This window comes from Genypterus blacodes, unplaced genomic scaffold (genome assembly GCF_046128005.1).
Source record: "Genypterus blacodes isolate CSIRO-AG114 ecotype Tasmania unplaced genomic scaffold, CSIRO-AGI_Gbla_v1 ptg000032l_1, whole genome shotgun sequence".
In the NCBI taxonomy this organism is placed as follows: Eukaryota; Metazoa; Chordata; class Actinopteri; order Ophidiiformes; family Ophidiidae; genus Genypterus; species Genypterus blacodes.
Genome location: NW_027466845.1, coordinates 7,455,928 through 7,480,642, shown reverse-complemented (window position 1 = coordinate 7,480,642; position 24,715 = coordinate 7,455,928). Strand labels below are relative to the sequence as shown.

General features: G+C 48.7%; 3 protein-coding genes across 4 annotated transcripts; 2 read left to right on the top strand and 1 right to left on the bottom strand.

Moving 5' to 3' along the window:
- Positions 1–351: 351 nt before the first annotated feature.
- On the top strand, positions 352–6,559 carry taf15 (TAF15 RNA polymerase II, TATA box binding protein (TBP)-associated factor). The gene is made up of 16 exons (XM_076146094.1): positions 352–515; positions 1,224–1,257; positions 1,381–1,414; positions 1,523–1,604; positions 1,721–1,826; positions 2,012–2,130; positions 2,236–2,440; positions 3,904–3,938; positions 4,478–4,510; positions 4,614–4,723; positions 4,811–4,940; positions 5,029–5,163; positions 5,254–5,326; positions 5,436–5,533; positions 5,742–5,889; positions 6,126–6,559. The coding sequence occupies exons 1-16, from the start codon at positions 506–508 to the stop codon at positions 6,163–6,165; spliced, it is 1,392 nt and encodes a 463-aa protein (XP_076002209.1). The 5' UTR covers positions 352–505; the 3' UTR covers positions 6,166–6,559.
- A 186-nt stretch (positions 6,560–6,745) lies between these two features.
- On the top strand, positions 6,746–20,569 carry mmp28 (matrix metallopeptidase 28). Of its 2 annotated transcripts, XM_076146594.1 has the most exons (9): positions 6,746–7,088; positions 8,419–8,495; positions 8,956–9,155; positions 14,214–14,435; positions 14,527–14,772; positions 17,638–17,787; positions 17,971–18,138; positions 18,582–18,991; positions 20,495–20,569. In XM_076146594.1, exons 1-8 carry the CDS (start codon positions 6,963–6,965, stop codon positions 18,974–18,976), a joined length of 1,584 nt encoding a protein of 527 aa, XP_076002709.1. In that variant the 5' UTR covers positions 6,746–6,962; the 3' UTR covers positions 18,977–18,991; positions 20,495–20,569. The 2 variants fall into 2 exon arrangements, with proteins under 2 accessions (XP_076002709.1, XP_076002708.1); XM_076146593.1 differs by lacking the exon at positions 20,495–20,569 and having other exon boundaries at positions 18,582–20,341.
- fam124b (family with sequence similarity 124B) lies at positions 20,394–23,456 on the bottom strand. Its single transcript, XM_076146596.1, has 6 exons — positions 23,440–23,456; positions 23,120–23,347; positions 22,202–22,570; positions 21,871–22,067; positions 21,100–21,241; positions 20,394–20,979 (listed from the first exon to the last, which is right to left on the bottom strand). The coding sequence occupies exons 1-6, from the start codon at positions 23,453–23,455 to the stop codon at positions 20,429–20,431; spliced, it is 1,503 nt and encodes a 500-aa protein (XP_076002711.1). The 5' UTR covers position 23,456; the 3' UTR covers positions 20,394–20,428.
- Positions 23,457–24,715: the final 1,259 nt, after the last annotated feature.

The following is a 24,715-nucleotide window of genomic DNA, read 5'->3' as shown; positions in this document are numbered from 1 at the left end:
GTGATAGATGGGTGTCAAAAAATAATTACTTGTCATTACAGTATTTTTATATTTTGAGGTATTTCCCGGCGCTGTCTAAGAATAAAAGAGCAAAATCTAAAAACAATGAGTAACAAAAGAAAATAGAAAAAAGTCAAGTCAAGTTAAGTAAAATAATCTGTAGTGCAGATATGTAATCGTGTTTAAAGAAATGTTATACGGCTGATTTGATAAGAGTTAACAGTTGGAGCAGACCTGCGATTCGTTTGTCAAATATTTGACATCAAATTTGTGAAGGGGCATTTCGCCAGTACCACCCCTAAACAGCAGATGGCAGCTGCGGGACTTCGCTGCGAATGAGTGCCCTCCAGTGACAGGAGGTAGAAGAGGAGCCTCCATAAGGGAAGTGCCGCAGTGTGTATCGCTCAGGTTTCCCCTTGCTGCGTACATTTTCGCTCGAATTTTAATCAGCTCATAAAACATTAGAGGATTCGTTGGATTTTAATCACACACACGGAGGTGCAGAATGGCCACTGGTAAGAAGCGCTGCCGTGTAATTCACCTCCACTTAGCTCGTTTCCTTTCCCATAATCGAAGTGGGTGACTAGCACTGAAGCTACTTAGCTACATTAGCATTTAACCTCGAGGCCTGAAGATGGGCTCTGTCTAATTCTTGGGACGAATCGCAACTTTGGGGCCGTCTTTTCAGGACACATGCGGTTTTGTTTTTCACACAGGTGTTATCTTATCGTGTTTCGTGTCATTTCTTAACCACAAAACCGCCATAGATACGCGGTGTGTTGACGCAAACACGCCGAGCCGAGTAAGGCCTCACCACCGTGCTCGCCGTGTTTGCTAACAGTGCGTCTTTGTTAGCATCTCCCCGCTATTGTCCCCATTAGATGAATGAGAACTCTCGGGTAATTAAGGTCTGTAGCTGAGATAAAGGGGAACTAAACATATTAAACAAGTTATCACCGAACACAAATGTTTTACTTTGAAACTTTTCAGTTAAATAAAAACGAAGTTAATGTTTCCATTGAAGTAGTAGTTTCTACAGAGTCCGAAATGAGCGCCATTTTCATTGGAAGCGGCGTGGTGAAGTGACGGGCCCGTCTAAAATCGGACTGCTATTTTCCATTTGGACCTTTTAAGCTTTAATGTGGCACACCTTTAAGCAAATATATCACAATAGGCCTTGAATGACCTTTCTAAACTGATTTTATTTTCATTGTTTTCCTCAGATTCGGGCTTCGGCCAGCACGGTGCTGCACAAAGGTAAAGTATAAACACACAAGGTTATTAAGGCACCAACGGGTTTCTACATTCCTGCAGTCACACTCATAATACACGTTTGTGTTGCCGGATATAATACTAACTGACTGTATCGTGTTGCTTTAGCTATGGATCATATGCCGCTCAGCCGAGTGGACAGGTAAGACTCTTATCCAATTATCAGCCATCATATGTACTGTATGTATAATGTAGAATACATGTAAACACTTAGGATGGCTATTGTTAAACGCCTTTGTTGTTTTTACAGGGCTATGGACAAGGAAATGGCAGCGGCACTTATGGAGGACAGAGTTATCCTGGTTATGGACAGCCTGCTGCCACGCAGCCAGGTGTGGTTTATTTAAGGATTCCATCAGATCAGAGAGCATTTAAGGTCGTTTAGTCTGTTCATTAATAAAAGCGGAGTGTCCTGTGTGTTAAGTCTTTTGTGCTCTGTGTGTTTCAGAGGGGTACACTCAGCCTCCGGCAGCCTATGGGCAGCAGCCGCCGCAGCAGCCGCAGCAGCCGCCGCCGCCAAGCTATGAAGGCTACGGACAGCAGGAGTCAGCCGGGTGAGACTTAATGCCTCTTTGTACTATGGCGCCAGCCGCTCAGAGCCTCATATTCCACAGCACTTAAAACCGAGCCAGGTTGTTGTATTCTTAGCCGGACCGAGACGTGCTGAATTTCTGGTCTCAACTTTTGCAGTTATTATTTCCGCTTTGTTTTAATGTTTTATGTTCCTGCTTCACACCAGGTTTGGTGACAAGCCTTCCTCTTATGGACAACCAGCACCCTATGGTTCCCCGGGGCAAGCAGCTGACAGCTACGGGAGCCAAGGGCAAGGAGGAAGTAGTTATGGACGATGGAGCGAAGGTAAGAGCCTCACATGTAGGGCTGCTGTGGCTGTGAACCAGATACTGAGCCCCACAGAGGGACAGAAACTAATGCTAAACCCTTATTTTGTGAATTGTGCTCTAGGTGAAGGTGGTGGTCAGGGTGGGAGGTTTGGCCGTGACCAAGGAGACCGTCCAGAAGGAGGTGGCTACAGAGGAAGAGGTCGCGGTAGTAGCAGTGGCGGCGGTGGCAGTTATGAGCGTGGCGGCTATGACCGCGGCAGTGGCGGATACGACCGTGGCAGTGGCGGATTCGACCGCGGTGGAAGAGGTGGACCACCTGGTATGGGGTAAGTTGCAGAGTGCCACTACCCCCAAGGTACCTCATACACTGAGATTAGACATGTTTAGACTTGTACCCATCACATCAAGTAGCAGTAATCCACACAGTTGACTCGCCACCCATGTGCTTTGTGCTCCAGTTTCCTCAAACTGTCCAGAACACGATTCACCCACAAGACACTGATATTAAATCCACACGCCGGTAAACGGTCAGCAATGGTTCACTAAAGGTGCTAAGTGAGATATTAGAGATGGTTAGTGACTCACAGAGGGTCTGCGTGTTTATCACCGGGGTCGTCTATCGTAGGGATGGCGGTAATTCCACCTTAAAACCTGGACTTCCATAGACACCACCGCCCCCCCTGGAACCTCTGTCATCAGGATCAGTTTGTTTAATGTAATTTTTCAACTTTTATTGCAAAGCAGGAGGGGATGTCCCCTTGTTTCAGTCTCAGGCGCCCTGCCCTGTTTACACTTTTGAAATGGTCCCACGAGCACTGAGTCAATGTTGACCTATAAAAGAAGCTTCCCAGGGCTCCATCATACCAGTTTGTGTAAATACGGTGAGTATGACTGAAGTCTAATGTCGGCCCGTCTCTGTTCCTCAAAGGAGTCAGTCTGGTTGGAAGTGCACAATCCTTAAATGGAAAGTCGTCTATAAAAATGTGTTTCTCTATTGTAAATAAGGCCTGGTATCGTTTTAGAGTTGGACTTTTTTTTCTCAAAGTGAAATGTTATAGTTTGAATTTTGTCCACTGACATTTATAAATGGCCCTTTTTTTGGGGACTACTTTTTGATCTGAGCCTTTCAAAGCCATTTACCTCTACTATACTCGGTTAACTTTAAAATCAAGTCAGAATGTGGACATCTGTAGCAGCCAAACTGTGAGAGCCAACTTTTTCACCTGTTCTCGTACGTCTCAGCCTTTGAGCTGTGGAGTCTCTGCCCTTACACATGGAGCCACACATTCAGCCGATAAACATTCAACAGGTTTCATTCAAGTGTTGTGTAATGACATGGAGAACATGTGTGATGTGTTAACATGGATCTACATTTTATACTACAGGTGTTCAGAGTGATTCAAATATAACTTGGACCTCTGATAAAGGATCTCATAAACCACTCAAATGGAAGAATGCATATCGGTTCCTACACCCCTTCACACCAGTTTGGCCTCATCAACCAAATTCAGCTGGTTTCCAGCTCTTTTGTATCCAATTTGGCTTATTATTGAATTTGGTGACCCAGTGACGGTGATAAACTCTTCACTCGTCTGCCTGATTGTTCAGTCAGCCTAGTCGTCTGTTCATTGATCTCTAATGTCAAAGACTAATGCATTCCCTCGTCTCGAGACATTTCTACCATAGTCGCACACCCTGGCAGGAGTGCATACTGATGGGGATGTAGGGGAGCTTTGAGCTCTGTTGGGACAAAGGAAAAGCCATCATATCTCCAATTTTTCCTCTGCAGAGGTGGTGACCGTGGTGGCTTCAAAAATTATGGTGGTAAGTGACGAGCATCAGAACTGTGTCGGTGGGGGAGGAAAGAAGTTGAGTTAGCAAAAAAGAGAAAGGGGGTAAAGAACTCAATGTGAATGCCACCATTTCCTTGTCCAAATCCCAAAGGGACCTCACCTATTCTTAGCAGGATGTCTCATAAATGACTTCAGATATGGTAAAGAACATGGAGCCTGAGCTGTAACCTAGTGGTATTGTTGCATGAGGACAAGTGTTATTTGTAAAGGGCACATGATGACAGTGGTGTTCCCGAGGCAAACAAGGAAAACATTCTAAAACTGGAGACATTTTGGTGGTTTTCATTTCTGTTCTAAAAAAAGAACAATTCTGTTCTTGTTGCAAGGTGACGGTATGACCTGAAATGGTTTGAAAAATGCCCACCAGGAAGCTGTAAAACTTTGACTTTATGTTTCCTTGTACATTATACATTGGTAGGAATTGAGTAATTTTCTTGTATGAAATGCTACAAATGTTTTAAAGATGTCTTTGCTGAAGGGATCTTTGCTATTCTGTCCCCTGTTTTCCAGGCTCTCGAGACTTCGGCCAAAGGGATGAACCAGGTAAGGCGCGCCCCCCCGTTTGGTGTGAAATGTGGCGTTTAATGACTTAACTAGACTCTCGCTCCCAGAGCCACGCTGACGTCTGTGTCCATGTCGTCCACAGCTAGAGAGCAGGACAACTCGGACAACAACACCATTTTTGTTCAGGGACTTAGTGAAGAGGTCACGGCTCAGGAAGTGGGCGACTTCTTCAGCCAGATTGGCATCATCAAGGTATGTACAGCTCACCCATTACTCACCATGTATTGCTCCAGAAAGGTTGAAAAGATGCCAGATAAACCAAATCGTCTTGTCTTGTAGGTAAACAAGAAGACCGGTCAGTCAATGATCAACCTCTACTCTGACAAGGCCACCGGGCGGCCAAAGGGAGAAGCCACAGTGTCATTCGACGACCCGCCGTCTGCCAAAGCAGCTATTGACTGGTTTGACGGTAAGCCTGCCGGCACGCCCGCCACACCTTTGACACATGTTGCTTTTGCCCCCTTTTCACCAAGCCGTGTGCTGTTTCTCCCGCTTAGGCAAGGAGTTCAAGGGCAACCCCCTCAAAGTATCGTTCGCCACACGCAGAGCGGAGTTCGCGCGAGGGGGAGGACGGGGAGGCAGCGGCGGAGGAGGAGCGGGAGGCGGAGGGGGAAGAGGAGGCGGCGGAGGAGGTAGGTTTGACCATCAACCTGGCTCAGGTCTGGAGTGGACGGCAACATTTTGAATCTTGTGTTAATTATGCATCGCCTTTAATTTGTCAGGGTTCAGAGGTCGCGGCGGTGGAGGAGGACCTAACTTTGACGTGAAAGGAGGCGACTGGCCGTGTCCCAACAGGTTTGTGTCCTAGCTGCAGGGGGAAATGCAGACAGAGCTGTTTGAATATTGTCGCCCGTGCGGTGGATGTGTTTGTGTGTTGATTGTCAGTCTCCTTTCCTCTTCACAGCTCTTGCGGTAACATGAATTTCGCACGGAGGCAAGAGTGCAACAAGTGTGGGGCTCCCAAACCAGGAGATGGATTTGGAGGTGGCAGCGGAGGTGGAGGTGCGTGCTTCGTTTGTCATCACTTTCCTTTGAATTGTGGTGCGAATTTGAATCCTTAATATGAGCTATATAGGAATTAAGGCCAGTCAAAGCAAAGTTTGTTCTCTGAAGTCATCCGATTTGTTTTGCTGCTTTTCTGCCGCACGGTTTTGAGCCCTGTAATTTAGTCACTTTGATTCACTGGCGTTCCTGCTGTGACCGTTTGCAGATCGTGGAGGCAGAGGTGGTTACGGTGGGGACAGAGGTGGCGGCTTCCGAGGTCGTGGCGGAGGATTCCGTGGGGGAGACCGCGGTGGCTACAGTGGTGGTGGTGGAGGAGGAGGAGGGTTTGGAGGTGGTTACAAAATGGGAGGAAGGTAGGTTGACTTTTTTTTCTGCTCAAAGAACTTTGTGTGATTGCAGCTGCTCTCATTTCATGCATGACCAGCAGAGGGAGCAGCTTCCCCAGAATCTGTTGCTTGGTTCGGATCAATACCTCAGATTTGAGATGGACCTTTATTATGGCACTAGCGGATTGAATGCATTAAAGAATTAATTAATTATGCGTGGGTGGTAACATATTTGTTGTTTCTCTCTCTCTCTCCCGTCTCAGAGGTGACCGCAGAGATGACAGAAGAGACCGACCATACTAGGAAGTTGAGCAGACGGACGCCGTTCCTGGCCAGGGGGGGGTGCAGTGGTGGGATGGTTTAGTCAAGGGGCGAGCCGGAGCAGGATAGGGGGATGGGGATGGATTGTCTGATCAACACTCTGATTTACACACCCTTCTGTAGCTGTAGTGCATCCTGGTCCGTCTCGTGTGGCTCGTCAGCGGCGGGAGGATGTGCTCAGCTATGATAAAAGGCTTTGGGCTGATTGTCAGTGTTGGCATGTGTTCAAAATTGTTTGGTTCAAAACTGTTTGGTTTTGTTTCTTTTTCTTTGTACATCTTTTTAATTTCTCCAATTCTAGTCCCAGTTGTTTTGTGAGGTAGGCTCTGTACTATTGTTTTGTATGAATGAAATAAAATAAAATGTTTTACTTGGATTCGTTTTCCAACATTTGATTGACATTGTGAGTCTTTCTGTGGTTTCTGTGCCGATCCCACCCTCGCCCCTCCTATCTTTGGAATTACATTTGGAATGTAATTATCCATGCAGCCAAAGAAACTCCCATTAGAGTTCCATCCTTGAGGCCACAGAGTGATTGTGTCTGTGTGTGTGTGAAGTGGGGAGAGGCTGACGTGCTCCACGCAGTCTCCCGGTGGGCGGTGCTGTTCCTCCCCTGTAGCGCTCCGGATGGAAGCATAAAGCTCCAGCCGTCACAGGGATGGAGGTGTTGGGCGAGCAGCAGCGCGCTCCTCTGCTGACACCCGAAAGAGACGATGGGCGCCGTGCATAGATCTGTCATGCGGCCGGGCAGCGCTGAGTGATGGTACCGAGCTCCTACCATGATGCAGCGACCCGCGGATCGACACCGGACCGGACGGAAGCTCCGCGCAGCCTGGGTGCTCACCGTGACCGCGCTGATCGCCGCTCAGCCCGCCCGAGGCTCACCGATCACCGTGACCCCTGAGGTACTGCTGCCACACCTTCGGTAGAGAATGACGTCATTAATCTAAAGGAGTTAAAAACAGCCTAACCATTAAATCGGTAAATTAAAGTAAGAACTGTACTCGAGCCAGGGAGTGTCTGAAAATGTATGTGATTAAATTGGCAGCTTAATGAGGTTTAAAGTTAGCTATTTGTATCTCGGCTGTATTTAACAAAAGTAAGACCAAGCCCAGATCTCTATGGAAAGTTAACCAATACTTGTTTATGTCTTTATTATGGCCTTGGGTGTAACGGCTTAATTGCCTAACAGCCTTTGTTTCTTCATCACAGCTCATGAAAGCATCTGGTGGCCTCAGTAAAGCTACATCTGACATTAATTTTGATCAAAAACAAGTTAAATCTCATGCAGTTGGTGAAGGATGATTTATGTTTTGTGCTGTTAGTTTTGTATCTTTCAAATTGACTGGTTTAATGTTTTAAATAGTCAAAACTTGTACTGAAACTAACTTTAAACCTGCATCTCAAAACAGGTCTAAGGGCAGAGCTACAGTATTCATACAGTAGTCATCTATAAGAGATGTATGTTAGACCATATAACAGTTTTGACATTGTCCCCAAACTCTCTTTGTCTCTGCTTAAGTGGACAAAGGGACATTTTGGTTCCACATTCCTGTTGGATGAAGCACACCTGTCAACTCATCTCAATTCAGATTTCCGTCCCACCTCCGCATCTGTAATCATATCTGCGCCTGCTGCTGCTGCCTGAACATGAAACCCAGCAGATACACATGAAGATGATCATATTAAACTATGAACACAGCTAGAACGCATCACCATCTGCGCCTATGTACCCAGTTGGTTCATGTTTTACAGTATTTTATGGGGGGTTGTACGCTTCAAACTATTCGCCACTTGCACGTTTACACAGATTCTTGCCAAATAATGCTTGTAAAAGTTCCGGGACACCCCCAAGGGATTCTGTCATATGGGTGGTCCATCATCCTATATGGTGGCATGTACAGTACGTCCTCTCTGCAGCCTTCAGGCACGTACAGTACACGCCTGTAATAAGGAAATGGAATCTTTACACTTTTAAGTTTTGTTTTTTTACACTCAGGGAAATTTGCTTCTCCGGGGATTTTCCTATGGGAAGCAAACTGTCACTGGGAAAATCAATAAATCATTAAGTTCAAGCAGGCAGATCCATAATGTAACTGACATCACAAAGGGCAAGTTAGAGGCAATGACTTCAAATTAAGTTTTTCTTTTCCCCCCAGCTTTCTGGTGTTGTTTGTTGTATTTCTTATCACTTTTTATTCACTTATTCACACTTATTATGCATAACAATTACAGGTTTTTCTGGAAAAGTATGGCTACCTCCATCAGGACAATCACATCCACAACACAGCTGAGGTGCAGTCAGCCGTCAGGTAGGTGCTCCCACTAAACAAAGCCTTTCCTCTACAGGCTTCATCACTGAGTCACACATGCAGCAATGTGGCCAGAAAGTGTGTGTATCAGGTGTGTGTGTGTGTGTGTGTGATCTGGGTGGGGTCAAGCTTTGGGGCGGCAGTAAAACACACCCTCACCTCTGCACTGCCAAACCTCTCCTGAACCTTCCCTGAACCACAGAGGAATGTGAAGAAGCTCGCCCTCTGGCCTGTACGCCGACTGTACTGGGATGGGACTTGATTGAAAATTGTCGCTCCTCATGAAAACTCATCTCTGGTCAGACTGTTGTAGATGCAGCAGTGGAGACTTTGCATATGCAGCTCATTGATGTAGTACCTGTTGTTGTGACTTCATGTTGTGATGTTTAGTCGTGTGTGACAAAATATCTTCATGCTTATTTGGGACGAGTGTTATTCAAACTGTTGCCCATCTCTGCAGGGACTTCCAGTGGCTGTCTCGCCTTCCTGTCACAGGGCAACTGGACGGCGCCACCTTGAGGCAGATGTCAGAGCCCCGCTGCGGGGTGTCGGACGAGGGCAGCGAGCAGCTCTGGGCTCACAGGGTCAACTCCATCTTGGTGGGCCGGGGGGCTGCTGCCAGGCCGCCTCAGCCTCGCCGGAAGCGCACGGCTCTGCAAGGTACGGACGCCGTGACTGCACCAGGAGAGAGAATCTGAGTGTGTGTCTGTGAGGGAGTGTTTGTTGACATGTAGACATCCATGCCTCTCTGTAATGGAATGGGTGTAACGTTTCTGAGCAGCATGTGAGGAGTTCCTGCCTCCTGTTGTGCACCCGACCGTTACCTGGGAGGATCCGCCGCCATAAAGCGAAGCACTAAACACACCTGAGGCTGTAATTAAGACAGTTTGAGCGTCTGATGCTGCACGTGTCAGCCCGGGTGATTGCGCTGCACTTAGAAGCAATTATACAAGTCCACATATTGCATATTGTCTAAATGGGGCGAAAATTGGTGCAACTCCAGTTATGAGGATGATGATGTTTACTTCAGTTAGAGGAACACCAGCTTCTCTTTGTGGTTGCGTAAGTCTGAGGAGCAACGGCCACAGCCACAGTTCTGCTGTGTGTCTCTGCAGTTTCCCCCCCAAATGAGTCCAGACGTCCTCCCACAGACGCTGCAGAGGCTTTAAATCCTGACCCGTGTTGTCACTTTGATTGTTCCCCTTGAATTCCTTTTGAAAATTACTGAGGCTCTTACAGCAGATTATCCTCATTTTCTGCCATAAACGCAGCAATAAAAGCTCTCTTTGGCGAGCCGGTCACTGCAATTTGCAGCGGCTAAAGACAGCAGGAATCAGGGCGGTTAGGAGCGGCTAAACGCTGCCAAATCTCTAACAGATTTCATGAAGTACTGGAGCTCAGTGTCTCCATCTCTGAGAGAAGCTATTTGACCTTTGACTTTTCTGTCCTATGGGACCGTGTTGACTGTCCCTGACTTTACCAGGCAAACCACAGCACTGGGGAGAATACAATATGTCATTCTTTAATAAATACATATGTATGAACTACTCTAATTCAGTTTGTTTGATCACATTACTTTAGATTTAATGTTTATATTTGACAGTGGAGTTAATTTAGGTCAAGTAAAGAAGACGCATCATGAAAGTAGTAGGTGTTGTTTTCATGTCCTCCTTTGTTGTCCTCTGCTTGCTGCTCTCTGCTGTCATCGCTCTGCTCTCTCTCTCTCTCTCTCTCTCTCTCTCTCTCTCTCTCTCTCTCTCTCTCTCTCTCTCTCTCTCTCTCTCTCCCCCTCTCCCTCTCCCTCTCTCTCTCTATCTCTCCCTCTGCATTCCTCTCTGTCGGGGTTGGCTCATGTTCTGGGAATGCAGCGGCGGCTGATGTTTGCTGCTGCTGCTGCCTCGTCGTGTCAGTACCTGACACGTTCCATCTGCAGCCTGGGTAAACACATCCACTGCCGACGGCCTGATGTCCTGTTACACACGTTTGAAATCACTGATTGATCTCATAACCCTCTGACTGACTGGATGTCTTGTTGATGGAGTGGCTGCTTGGGTGGATGGCAGCCTGTTCTTGTGTACAAACCAACTCTGTCATTATTCGTGTCCCAGACGTGACTCATATGACGGCGGCAGCCTTGTTACAGGATCAACAGTCTTAATGGCGGATCGTCTTCCACCCTCAGGTCAAACTGAGCTTCATCTTCATGTAGTTTAGTGATCTAATAACTTAAGTGTGAGTGGTTGGACAGAAAGGCTTTGTCTGCTTCTTAAGGAACAATATGTTGCTTCATCACACAGAGACCTATAGGTTTGTGCTCTGGGCTCTCCAGAGGGCTTAAAAGAGGAACTTGAAAGAGGAAGTTGTTTTGATTTGGAATGTGGAGTTCAACAGGTAGACTTGGTTGTTAAAATCTAAAATGATATAATTTTGCTGCTCTTAATGAATAGAAAAACCTGCTTTGTTCTTTTTTCACCCCAGTTTCAGCCGTCCAATTCCCTTTGCGTTCCCGGTCACCGGCTGGTCCTCGCTCTCCAGTGCTTTGTGACGCGTAATGCTGCCACCTGCCTCTCTTTACCCGCCAGCTTCCCCAGGAGAGGGTCATGTAGAGCTCATGTTGCTCTATTGTCGAGCCCCTCTGGTTCATTTGAATCAGTTTCAGAGCTCACATGCATCCTCCTGTGTTTATGCAGACAAACCTGCGCTGTGTCTGTGTGCTCAGGCTCAGCTGTGGTCTACTCAGGCTCAGCTGTGGTGTTCTCAGGCTCAGCTGGGGTGTTCTCAGGCTCAGCTGTGGTGTTCTCAGGCTCAGCTGTGGTGTTCTCAGGCTCAGCTGTGGTGTTCTCAGGCTCAGCTGTGGTGGGCTGTGATGGGTTTGTTTTTCTGCCCCTGACTCTGGTGGGAACACAAAGCAGACCTTGACTGGCTGAGGGTGTCCAGCTTCACACCAGCTGGTGGAATCTAATGGTGGTTCCCACTGATATTTGCCCAGCAGCTCACATTCCACCACCCTCGTCCTAGATAAGTGTTACAAGTTGCGATAGGTGTGTGTGTGTGTGTGTGTGTGTGTGTGCACGCAGTTTTGAATCAGCACCTACACCGTTAACCGTTTCAATTCCAACCGACATGCCAACACTTCTGCTCACATTTCGCTCCTAAACTTCAGTCCTTATTTTCTCCTGAGTGATTATACCTTCACATGCCACACACACACACACACACACACACACACACACACACACACACACACACACACACACACACACGCTTACAGCCCCCTTAACACCACGAACAGACCAAACCACTCTGTACCTACAGTGTCTCTGTCTGCAGACAAAACCCTTGGCTATCAGGTGATCTCACTGACTTCCTAAACGCTGTGATAGCCCCCCCTGCCCCCCTCCCTCCCCCCCTCCTCCCACTGCCACAGAGGGCATCATGCTAATTGCTTCCATAAGGGAAGTCATGGAATGTCTTCGATATCTGACTTCCTGGCCCGTCTGGGGTCCTCGGGGAGCTTTTACGCCGCGGAGGTCTGAGACGGAGCGAAGGCGCCCGAGCTGTGAGAATGCAGATCTCCACCCGGCGTGTTGTGGTTCCTATAGTTCATCTGGGAATAAAGAAGGAGGCAGGGTGAGGAAAAGGCAGGAAACATGTGCACGTATCCCAATGGTTACGTCGAAAGGAGCGCATACCTCCACCAAGGCTGAGCGAGCCAAGAGATAAAAGCATTTTAAGGCCCTCGATTGCTTTGTTTGTCATAAGGAGCTTTAGGCAGTAGTCGAGTGGGTAGAACTTCCGCTTGGGAACCGGAGGGTTGCCGGTTCGAGTCCCTGCCGAGGTGCCCCTGAGCAAGGTACCGAACCCTCAATTGCTCCCCCCTCTGCGAAGGGTGGTAATATAATGTAAGTCGCTTTGGATAAAAGCGTCTGCCAAATGATCGTAATGTAATGTAATGTAATGTAGTTGTTTTCATTAATATGGATCACATTTCAGCTGATGTCATTTTGCTGTTGTGGAATCAAACCTGAGCTCTCTTGTTGTCTCACAGTTTGCAGTCTGCACCTTTACCCCTTTATCTTCCTCAGCATTTCCCCGGCGTTTCACTTTCAACATATCAGAAACGGCATCGAAATAATTAACCGTTGCCACAAACCCACAATCTACAGCGGTGTGTGTGGCTGTGTGCTGGAGCGGGAGTGTGTAACGCCGCAGACCTCCCACTCACTTCGGAGGCGAGCCTACGTCCAACATGTCTTTAAATATTTGGACAACTGTGAGTGTGTTTGGTTTATAGTGACACTTTGTAGCTTCAAACACGAACGCCTCACGAGTGCTCACGGTTATGTGACTGCACTCAGAGATACAGACGCTCATTTGGTTTAATGTTCAAGAGGAAAGGAAAGATGCTTCTCAAGTGCTGTGCCTGAATGTCGACTTTGAGTCCTCACGAGTCCTCATGAGTCCTCACGAGTCCTTACAAGTCCTCACGAGTCCTCACTAGTCTTCACGAGTCCTCATGAGTCCTCACGAGTCCTTACAAGTCCTCACGAGTCCTCATGAGTCCTCACAAGACCTCACAAGTACTCACAAGTACTCACAAGTACTCACAAGTACTCACGAGTCCTCACGAGTCCTCACGAGTCCTTACGAGTCCTCACGAGTCCTCACGAGTCCTCACGAGTCCTTACAAGTCCTCACGAGTTCTCACAAGTCTTCACGAGTCCTCACAAGACCTCACAAGTCCTCATGAGTCCTTACAAGTCTTCACAAGTTCGCATGGGTATATCGCAGCACTCAAACGTTTTCCATTTCGTTTAACGTTCGGGAATAAAGGGGCGATGCTTCTCTAAGTGCTGTGCCTGAGTTTTGACTCCCGGTTGCCACATCTGTCATGGAGTTTCTGTTACCTTGGGTTACTCTTTCCCTCATGTATCCTCCAGCTCAACACGTGTTCTTCTGAACCTCCTCTCCAGACAGCCTGCGTCTCCCAAAAGCTTCATTATCTAATGATTGTTTCCTGCCTCCTCTCTCTCTCTCTCTCTCTCTCTCTCTCTCTCTCTCTCTCTCTCTCTCCCTCTCCCTCTCCCTCTCTCTCTCTCTCTCTCTCTCTCTCTCTCTCTCTCTCTCTCTCTCTCTCGCTCTCTCTCCCTGACTGCCACTTGTGGATGTGTAGCTGCGTCTATGTTTGCTCTGCTTCCAGATTGCCACGTTGCGTAATCCTGTGTGTATATAGGAAGAGATCTGAACGCTGTAAATTAAAGAGCGGCCGAGGGCGACGCCTTGCCCTCCTCTCTGTCCACGAACAAATGTGTGACTTGGATGTTGGCGTTCACGTGTAATTACGTCTAAGTTGAGAAACCGCAGACACGTGTTACGGTAAACTGTTTAGGTATAACATGGAGTCAGAGTGGCTGTTAGTTTACCCAGCTGTGAGGCCACGGGGGGAACATCCTGTCATTTAGGCTCTGTGGGTCCCCGCTTCAAAACGTCAGCGGCGAGCAGACGGACAGAAGGATTTAAGGTCTCCCAATTTATAATATAGGTGTAAACACGCCGCTGCTCTAGTGGGTAATAACCAGGATCAGTGTTTACAGAGCTCTTGTGGAAATAGTGTTACAGGAGTGGGTCTAATGATACAAAGAGCCACGAGGCATCAGTTCAGTGACATCATCTCACTGTGTGTGTGTGTGTGTGTGTGTGTGTGTGTCCCTGCTCCAGCTGAGAAGTGGTACAAGCATCACCTGACCTACCACATAGTGAACTGGCCTCGTCACCTGTCTGTGGGTTCCGTGCGGCTGGTTGTTCGCACCGCCTTCCAGCTGTGGAGCAACGTGTCTGGCCTGGTGTTCCAGGAGGTTCCCGAGGGCCCCGCGGATATCCGGCTGGCCTTTTACGAGGGAGACCACAACGACGGGGCCAGCAACGCCTTTGACGGTCCAGGTCAGGAGGCGACACTTCATAATGATTCTTACTCTGATCATCACATCACATACAGCCTCTGACTTACCGTCCCTGACCTCTGACCTTCAAGGGGGAACGCTGGCTCACGCCTTCCTGCCCCGTCGAGGAGAAGCGCACTTCGACAAGGCGGAGAGGTGGACGCTGAACGGACACAAGGGACACAACCTGTTCATGGTGACGGCCCACGAGATCGGACACACCCTGGGACTGGAGCACTCCCCCGTCCGCCACGCCCTCATGTCGCCGTACTACAGGAAGCTGGGACGCAACCTGCTGCTGAGCTGGGACGACATCGTGGCCGTGCAGCAGCTGTACGGTGAGATGATGAGATGATGCACTTCGAGTACCAACTGTTGCACACGGAATACAGTTTGAGAACCGCTGACTTAAGCGTTCACTCTCACAACACATAAACTGAAGTCAGTGTTGAAGACTTTGTACAGCTGTCCTCATAATTTGGCCTTAATTAGTTGAGCTCTAAGGGAGGAAGTGGTCAGCGGGCGTGAGTGGGGTTCAAAGGTCAGCTGTGTTGACTTCAGCACCTTCACTCACGCTCACAAGTATTTTTACCGCTTTGACTTTGAGGTAAAAGTGGGAAGGAAAAGCACTTCAGTGGACAGATGTCAAATGTCTCACTGTCTGGCTCCAGGAAGTCAAAGGCTGCATAAAGTTTGATTCTTAAGCAGATGAGCGTTTATAGGAATTCTCCAAAGTGTCTTGTTTAGAAGACAGATGGGACGTAGGCAGGTTTGTCCAAATTCCTCCTCTGCCACCTCTTAAATGAGGAGTCGGTGAAACGGCCCCCAGCTGCAAATACAGAACAACCACCAGAGGAATGAACCGCTCATTAAAATGTTTCTATATCTGCTCTATTTTCTAATTTTAGGATCTGATCTTGGTTTGGATACAACTGAGCCAGTTCTGACAAAGATTCTGTTTGGGTAGTGACCTAAACATAGTGCCGAATCTTCAACAATACCTCTTTGTTTCACATCTTCTATAGTTTTGGTTCAATTTGTGTTAAACAGCAGGAGGGAATCTGCTCTATCAGATGTAGTTCTATGCTAGCGCCACTGGGGGCAGTAGAGCTAGCGTGGACTTCAAAATAAAAGACAATCTCTGCCCCAGACACACACATATCCATAGACTTACACCTTCAGGCACACACACACACACACACACACACACACACACACACACACACACACACACACACACACACACACACACACACCCGTCAGTGTGATTGAAATATGTAAGCTTGTGTGTACAGTGAGTGTGTGTGTGTCCCTGCTGGCATGTGTAACAGGTTCCCACATGTGGCGCTCTGCACACACACTGTTTGAGAGCAGCAGTTCCACAACAACAGAACAGAACTTGTTGTTAACACTAAATTGCCTAAAGTATCTTGTTAAAAACGCGGTGTGTGTCGTCTGAATCTGCTTCAGGTGAGGAGTTTTTGACCCTGGAAGTGAAGTTCTAAACAGATGTAAAGGCTCAGTAGAAACTGAAGCGCGGGTCGACCTCGGGCGTTAGTGCAGGAATGTCTGCGTGGCTGCAGGACAGTCGGGTAATTACTCCGATAATCTAACTAAAGATCCCGACCTTCAATTCAACAGTAGCTTGCAGGCAAACTGTCCAGATGCTTTGTCCCCTCTCCTTCTGTAGTTAATATCTGGAGGAGTTGCTTCTGCTCCGACCTCCTTTTCTTCCTCAGCCTCCCCTTAGAAACACCAGCCGACCCGTTTGACCTCAGTTAGACTCAACAACAACAACAGCACAGCAAAACAGCTGAGCCTCGCCACCTCGCTCCCTCCTGCAAACGTCTCTTTAGGAGAATCTGGGGACATTCAGCAGGACGCCTCAGCCTCAGTCGGCCCTCAGGTGGAATTAAGCAAAGTGCAGAGTGTAACGTTTCTCAACCTGATGTTCAGCCTGCGGCGCTAATATCTGCACGCTGCAGCTGCTCCTGCTTAAATGTCAAGAAATACAAGATACAGACAGAGACGAGTACTACAACTGACAGGGCTGTGTGTGTGTGTGTGTGTGTGTGTGTGTGTGTGTGTGAGATGAGAAGCAGACACAGAGCAGCCTGAATGTGTCTCCAGAGCTCCAGTAGTCATGATCTCTTGCCACTTGATAAGAAATATTGACTTACATTGAAATTTGTGAAATAAGTACTCAAGTCCTTTAACTGAAGTAAACACTAACACTATCATTCAATCAAACACACACATTAGGAGTAAAACATGTAAAGAATAATGATTAATTAACGCCCAAAATCCTTATTACCTCCTGATATAAACTGAGCGCTCTGTGTAAAATGTCACGTCTCTGTAGCGCCTCCTACTGGTGGATTTGTACAAAACCTTTTGACTTCCCCTCAATTGACAGCTGAGGTGTCAAATAATTTGAATATATAGTTATTAATATATAAATCTCGTGGATAGTAGTGGAGAGTGACAAACTGCAGCTGAACTCGACTTCAGTTTGTGGTTCTCCTGTGATTCCTACACAGAATGTTTGGATCGTGCTGTGAATGAATGTAAACTAAGCATATGACCACACACACATACACACAATCTGTGTATACTGGTGTGTATCCGTCCTTGTTTTATCGCCCGTGCTGTGTGTCTCTATTTATCCTGTCATCTTCCTCCTCCCCCTCCTCCTCTTGCTTGCTGGTTCTGATGTTATCCACCTCCTGCACAAATGTTTGTCCAGTGTAATGATGTCGCCCTTTGTTCTGATGTGTGTGTTTCTTCGAGCCGTGACCAATTTTCTTTAACACTTTGACCCAATGTGGCAGCTTTATACCTTTACAAAGCATCGCAGAATATTAAAGAGTACTTCAGCTTTTATTGTACTGCTAAACCCCAGTGTGTGTGTTTGTTGTGTTGCCCTGTCTGGGTGCTGTGTTTATTCCTGTGTGATGTCATCCTCAGTATACATGAACAACATCCTGGAGAGGACAATTCCAATGCTAACATTACCCGAGTCCTGTTTCTGTTAGTCTCTCTGCTTGTTTGTTCCCATGCTGTCTGATTCCATGTTTACTGCTCCTGCCATTGCCCTTGAGCAAGGCAACTATGCAGACCTGGCGCCAGTCCCTTAAGATGGACACTGTGGCTGCCCACACTGGAGACAAAGGCACTAAGTGTTGTTTTGTCACGGTTGCCAGGTAAGCCGACGGGGGATCTGCCCGCCAGGTTGCCAGGTCAGGTGTTGCACGACGCTCTGCTGGAGTTGGAGCTGGCAGAGATTCCCAGCAGGCATCAGGACGCAGAGCCGCCGCTATACTGCCAGGGGGCCTTTGATGCCATCAGCATGGGTGAGAGCCTCGTCAATAATCAATAATCAGTTTTACCAGGTCAAGTTCATCCTTCTTCTTCTGTGGTTGGTGTGTAGAAACAGCAGTTAAGTGAATTCAGAGAAACACCTTTAGGTTGAGAACCCAGCAGAACATTTAACGATTTGTTGTGTTTGTCCTATCTGTGTGTGTGTGTGTGTTTAGACCAGAATGAGACGGTGCTGGTGTTCCGGGGCAGCGTGTACTGGACAGTGTCAGCTGACGGCAGAGCGAGCGGCCCTCTGCTCCTCCGCCAGCGCTGGCCTCACCTCCCTCTGGCCATCGAGGCGGCTGCCTTCTCACCGCCCGACTCTAAATGGTATTTTTTCAAAGGTACTGCGTCGCTCGTCTCCTTCACTTTTCCCTCGTTTAATCTTTCTGCAAAGACCTAAATTAACCCAAACACAATGCAGCTGCACGCCTCCTGTCGCAACAAGTCAGAATATGTCTCACTTTCTAGCTCAAAACCAAACACATTGAGAGTTAGAATGATTCATTTATCTGTTTTATGTAAAATGCAGACGCTCCCTAAGCCGTCCACACCAGTGTTGCATTCATGTCATGTCATCCCCTCTAATGGGGATAAAAACCTTTTATACTTGGTATACTTTTAAAGGTGTCCTGCATCTCTCTCTCTCTACTCAAGATTGATTTAGTAACATTGTTCTTTTGAGTTTGGTTTTGTTACGTGATCACATATGATGTAAGGATGCATTGATGTTTGTTGTTTCTTGTCTGACTGATGTCATTCTTTCTCCTGCTCTTGCGGCCTCCAGGGAAGCGTCTGTGGCGTTACAGCGGCGGCGTGCTGGACTCAGGCTTCCCCAAGAAAAGCAGCGAGTTGGGTCTTCCTCACCATCCCGACTGCGCCTTCTACTACGCCCCTCTGGGTCACATGGTCCTCTTTAAGGGGTCCCGCTACTCTGTGCTCAACCTGAAAAGCCTGCACTTAGAGCCCTACTACCCCCGCAGGCTCACAGACTGGAGCGGGGTGCCTCAGGGGACCAACGGGGCTCTGACTCGTCCAGACGGGCGCCTCTATCTGTTCAGAGAGCAGCGCTTCTGGAGGTTCGACCTGGTGAAGGTGCGAGTCACCAAAGAGGGCCAGTGGGCGCAGGATCTCAGCTGGACCGGCTGCAGAAACACTCGCCAGAGCAACAACATCCTTTGACCAACAGAGGGCGACGTAAGCTTGTTTTTAGATGAAGTGCAATGTTTGCGATGTGCTGGAATAACACAGAGCGGTTTGGACTCTGCTGAGCCTGGGTCAGACTCACAACAGAACAGAGCTACACACATTCAGAAGTACACACAGCATCTACACTGCAGTGCAATGTACACAAATATCTATTGGTGCAATTCCAGGCCCGGTGATTGATTCTAAAGGACTGGATGCTTTCTCCTCCAGGCCGTCTTCTGTCTTTGTAGTATTTGCACATTGATAAGTAAAGTGTAAAGTGTAATATTGTATAAAGAATTGTTCTCAGACGTGTTTACCTGCCTGATGCTCATCTTCTTCAGTATCAGGTGTCATGATGTCACACTTATGATGAACGCGTGACATCACAGGCAGGAGGCAGAGACAGAGCTGAAACTTTGTCCGCGTTAGAAAAATGTTTTATTGGTCCGTTTCTAATCCTAAAGACAAAGCTGATCCTCTATCTGTCATCACATCCATGATCCTGATCAGGAGGTAAAGTGAGTGACTGAACACTTTATGAGCCCAGTCAGCAGTTATACTGTTTATATGCATCCTACTTTCCATTGTTCGTGTTCATAAAACAGCTCTTAGTTTTTAATCACACCTCTTCTCTGCACCGTGCAAAAGGTTGTGGGTTTAAGTCCCATCTGTCACACACAAGCTGTCCAAATGTTAATTCCCCCTTTATAGCACATGGTGGACGCGTTTTCACTCAAGTTAATCCTCAGTGCTGCTCTGATCCTCCGCTTTACTCTACAGAACACAGGGCAGACATGTTTGGTTCAATCCTGTAAACTACCTGCAGTCAAAGCTTCAGGTTCATGTTTGCTTGAATACAAAGATTCTTCATTACGAGGGATTTGGCCAAAATGATCCAACCAGCATTTAAAATACAACATGATAAGTAAACAACTGAACAAATACGACAACACAAATCGGTTCTGAAGTGCAATTTAGACGTCACACACACAGACACACAGACACACGCAATCGATCATCATCTTCGCACTGACTGATGATGCAGCAGTGACCTTCCACTCGATGATCTCACTGGTTTCAGGTTTCCAGGGAAACAAAGCTGCTGTGGACATTTTGTGTCAAACCATCTGAAGACTTTAGAGACCAGGATGCTCCAGCTCCAGATGATCTTTGGTTCCAGGCTCTGTGCTGTGTGTGTGTGTGTGTGTGTGTGTGTGTGTGTGTGTGTGTGTGTGTGTGTGTGTGTGTGTGTGTGTGTGTGTGTGTGTGTGTGTGTGTGTGTGTGTGTGTGTGTGTGTGTCTGTGTCTGTGTCTGTGTCTGTCTCTGTCTGTCTCTGTCTGTCTCTGTCTGTGTGTCTGTGTGTGTGTGTGTGTGTGTGTGTGTGTGTGTCTGTCTGTGTGTGTGTGTGTGTGTGTGATAGCAAACTTAACACCACCTGGCATTCAGATGAAGAACTCGTCCTCTGGCTCTTCAGTCTTTGTGTGTGCTGACAGCGTCTCCATCAGCAGGCTCCGTCCAGCACTTAATGTCCTGCTGCTGCCGGCCCCTTTATAACCAGCGGGGGCCCAAGTCCTGTAAGCCCCCCGAGGGAGTGTTTGTGTCAGACACTCACTCAGCTCCTTAGCCAGACTCTCCACAGCCGAGGCCCCGATGGCAGCAGGTCTCCGACTCGTCAACAGTTCGGCGGACGAAGAGCGAGTGATGATGCTGAGCGCCGCTTCAGAGCGAGGAGACACGGCCGCTCCTGTGTCCACATTGGTCTCCGGTTCCTCCTCCTCCTCCTCTTCCTCTTCCAGGAGGAGATGGGAGAGCGAGCGGCTGATGGACGGGCGCAGAGGAGACTCGGGGTGGTTGGAGATGGAGGGCGGGGTGGGGCTGCTGCGCTGGGAGGAGTAGCAGGAGCTGCCCGGTGGCGTGCTGCAGCAGCTGCCTGAGCCCAGACTCTCGCCCCCACACAGCTTCTCCAGAGCGGCGTCGCCTCGCTGCCTGGGACCTGGAAACCACGGAGACAAGCGACACGTCACAGAGCTGCAACACGAGGAGCCATTTTCTCATGTGATGCATATCGTTGTATAGATAAATAAACCATGAAGTATTTGTCCCACGTATTTACTATGACTGTGTGTTTGCCAGGTCAGGGGGGCGCTGAGACTCTGTCCCGGGCTCCTGAGCTGGACCCCCCGCGGGGACAGGCCGGGGCAGCTCAGGGGGAAAGCACAGGTCAGAGGTCGCTGAGGCTGAGTCGGGGTTTTCACCTGCAGCACAGACAGACGGGAGCAGAGGGATTAGGATTTAGGACACACAGATTTAAGCACGTTAAGCAACTTTGACAGAATTACAACACACGCATTCGACATATGGCCCGTTTGGGACGACATCGCCGTTTTCCCTCTGCGCCGTCAAACTGATGGCGTTTTATTTTGAAAGTTCAGTCAGACGAGGCGACCTCAATGCTGAGTCTGAATCAGATTATCTTCTAATCAAAACATAAACTAAACATCTATGGACTTAATACAGGATTAAAAACTAAACCTGACAGAGAAACAACACGTAAACAACAGAAGCTACCTCGTTTCCCTCTGCCGCTTCTTTACCCCAGAGAGCAAACTAGTCATTATACAGGGAAGCTGCAGCCACACTAAGTGCACCAAAATTGCAGTTTTTCAAATCCAAGCTTTTGCAAGACAATGAACAATGTTTGTCCTGTGCATGCTGGGAGATAATCACAGAGTCACAGCTGCTCGGGGTTTGGAGTTAAGGAGAGTCTGAAGCCTGAAACCTACAACCTGCAATTTAAAAGTGTGGCTCCGACGCTCGTTCAAGGGTTCACGTCCCAATCTGTGTGTTAAGCCCCTCCCTTAATCTGGAGTTCATCTGCGAGTACCTGGAAGAGGATTTTGTTCCCGTCCAGGTCTTCGGTTTGCCAGCGGGTGGTGCTGATGGGGGTGCAGGGGTTTGGCAGCAGAGGGACCAGCTGGCCGATCTCCTCCACCTTAAACTGCAGCACGGCCGAGCTGCACGGCTCCACCCGGACCCCCGGGGACAACTGCTTTAGGGCCAGCTGCAGGCACAGGCCGGGCTCTGCAGGGAGACCAGAGCGGGACCAGAGGGGGACCGGCCCGTGTTTAGCAATCGAGTTTAATTTGTTTACATGTAGGGGAAATACTATACATTGAACATGATGAGGCGTGTGTGTGTGTGTAGTGTTGGTTCACCTGTGTGGATGGTGAACCAGCAGAATCCCGTCTTCTGCTCCTCCGCCTGCTGCTGCAGCACCGTCTCGTAGAGCCGCACGGCGTCCTGGTAGTTGTCATAGTAACTGTACAGAGTCACGCGGAGGATCTCCCCCCCGCAGTGCACCGGCCGCACCCCCCACACAGGCATCCCCGCCCCCAGGCTGTAGAAGTCTCTGCTGGGCAGCAGGTAGGGCCGCAGCGGGCCGTCGGTCGGGATGGGTCGGCCGCCGCAGCTCTCGGTGTGGTGGTACTGCCAGGGGGGGCTCTGGAAGAAGTCCAGCACCCTGAGGATCCGCTCCTCTCCATAGGCCTCATGGAGGAAGAAGGTGATGGCCACAGACGGGTAGCCTGGAACACCAGGGATCAGGGATCAGCCAGACTTTAGTGAATTCAGACAGGATGCTTCCAAATACATGAACCTTAGTGTGGCATAACCATGTTTACACCTTTACACACAGAGAAGTATGTCAGAATATTTAAATGCTGATCACTAAGATAAGAACCTGAGTCTCATTGTTGAGTATGAAAATTAGAATAATTACTTTTTGTCATGGTGGAAAGATTATAAACTCATCCAGAAGTCTGCTGCACTTAAAGATAAATGTAATGTAACCATGCCAACTGTGAAAGCAACTCAATAAAGAATCAGAATTACATCAGTACATTAATAAATCCCAGTTCAGTGATGGAGGCAGTGGCTCAGTGGGTAGTGCTTCCGCTTGGGAACCGGAGGGTCGCCGGTTCGAGCCCCTGCCGAGGTGCCCCTGAGCAAGGCACCGAACCCTCAATTGCTCCCCCCTCTGCGAAGGGTGGTAATGTAATGTAAGTCGCTTTGGATGAAAGCGTCTGCCAAATGATCGTAATGTAATGCAATGTGCTGTGCCCTGCCTGACGTACCGGCCCCAGCACAGAGGTGTGAGCGGCTGAGCTCCCTGAGAGGAGACGCTCTCTCAGACACGTGGAAGATGCGGAGGCTGGGGCACAGCCAGCGCAGCAGCCGGTCCAGTGTGTGCTGCAGCAGCAGGGAGTCTCCAGGGTTAGACAGCAGGTGAAGGTTCATCATTAGAAGCTGAGGATGATGATGATGATGATGCTGCTGCCGGAGCCTGCTGGTCTTGAGCTCCACTGAGAGGACAAACACACACACACACACTTAGACCAATGCAGCGCAGACACTTTTGGCTGAGGCAGTAGTAAAGTGAGTATAGAGTACTTACTGCCTGATGACGTCATCCGGCTGCACTCTGATCTAAACATGGAGTAAAGCAACAGAGTGAAGCTCCATTAAACAGCTCATCACCACACAAACAGAGTTGGGTTCAGGCTAAACGGAGGAAGGACACAAATCTGTCTCCATCTTGTGGCGGTAGCTTTGGAAATCTTCCCCCTTTTGGTCACCATGACAACACTTTATCTGTTGTTAGCTTTCATTAGCTGAAAAGCCAAATGATGTGAAAACACCAACTGTAAGCATTAAACATGACGTTATGTGTATATACACTCAACGTGCCCGGCAGAATAAAGTGTAAAACTATAAACTAACCCTGCGTGTGACCGAGAGGTGAAGTTAGCGCGCTAACTTTAGCTCCGAGCTAACAAACAGGCGACTCACTCGGCGGTTTCAGCCCCGGAGTCCACGGTCCCATCCTGGGCTCTGCGCAGCGCCGCCGCCGCCCCGCCGAACATGGCCCCGGGCCGCTCTCACACCGGGCCGGACTCACACCGGGCCGGACTCGCCTTCCAGCACGCAGTCGGAACCGTGAGTGGGGAGCATCCTGCGTGATTTGTGCCCACAGCTGAACACCAAACTGACTGCTGCTGGGACGCTGACGTCACCGCGCTTCAGACGCTCTAGAAGTTGGGACCCGAATAAGAAAACAACCAAAAAGGAGTAGAGGGGCAGTAGAGGGTCACTGAGCGGGGCTACGGAGCGAGTGGAGCTCTGGAGTGAAGGAGCAGAACTGCTGCTTTCTGTCTAAATCTGTGTGTAATAAAGGCAGCAGATGGTTGGAGACTGACAACATGAAAGGACAAAGGGGAGACACACGCGCGCGCGCACACACACACGCCAGACGGCTGCTCTGCATTAAATAGCGGAGGAGGCGTGGAGGCGTCTAAAGCAGGGGCATTCAACTAAAAGCGTAAAGAGGTCCAGTTAGAGAAAATTTCTTGAAGCAAAGGTCCGGAAGATGATAATGTCTGCGGGTGGTGCTGATGGGTGCTGCAGGGAGAGGAGCTGCTGCTGCTCTGGGCCATGTGAACTGAGTCGATGCTTAGCCTGCTCACTGCTGGACTGGACTGGACACTACAGTTTCTCCCCAACCTCCTCAGTCCCTCTCCAAGGCCCCGCCCCTTATTTATGTATCTGTATGAGTCTGACCTTAGTTTGAATTCCATTTGTGCACTTCATTTGATATCTGCAGCATTCTACCCTACAAACACCATAGCAGTGTCTTGGGTTTTGGTGCAAGGGATCCAGGCATCAGGAGATGC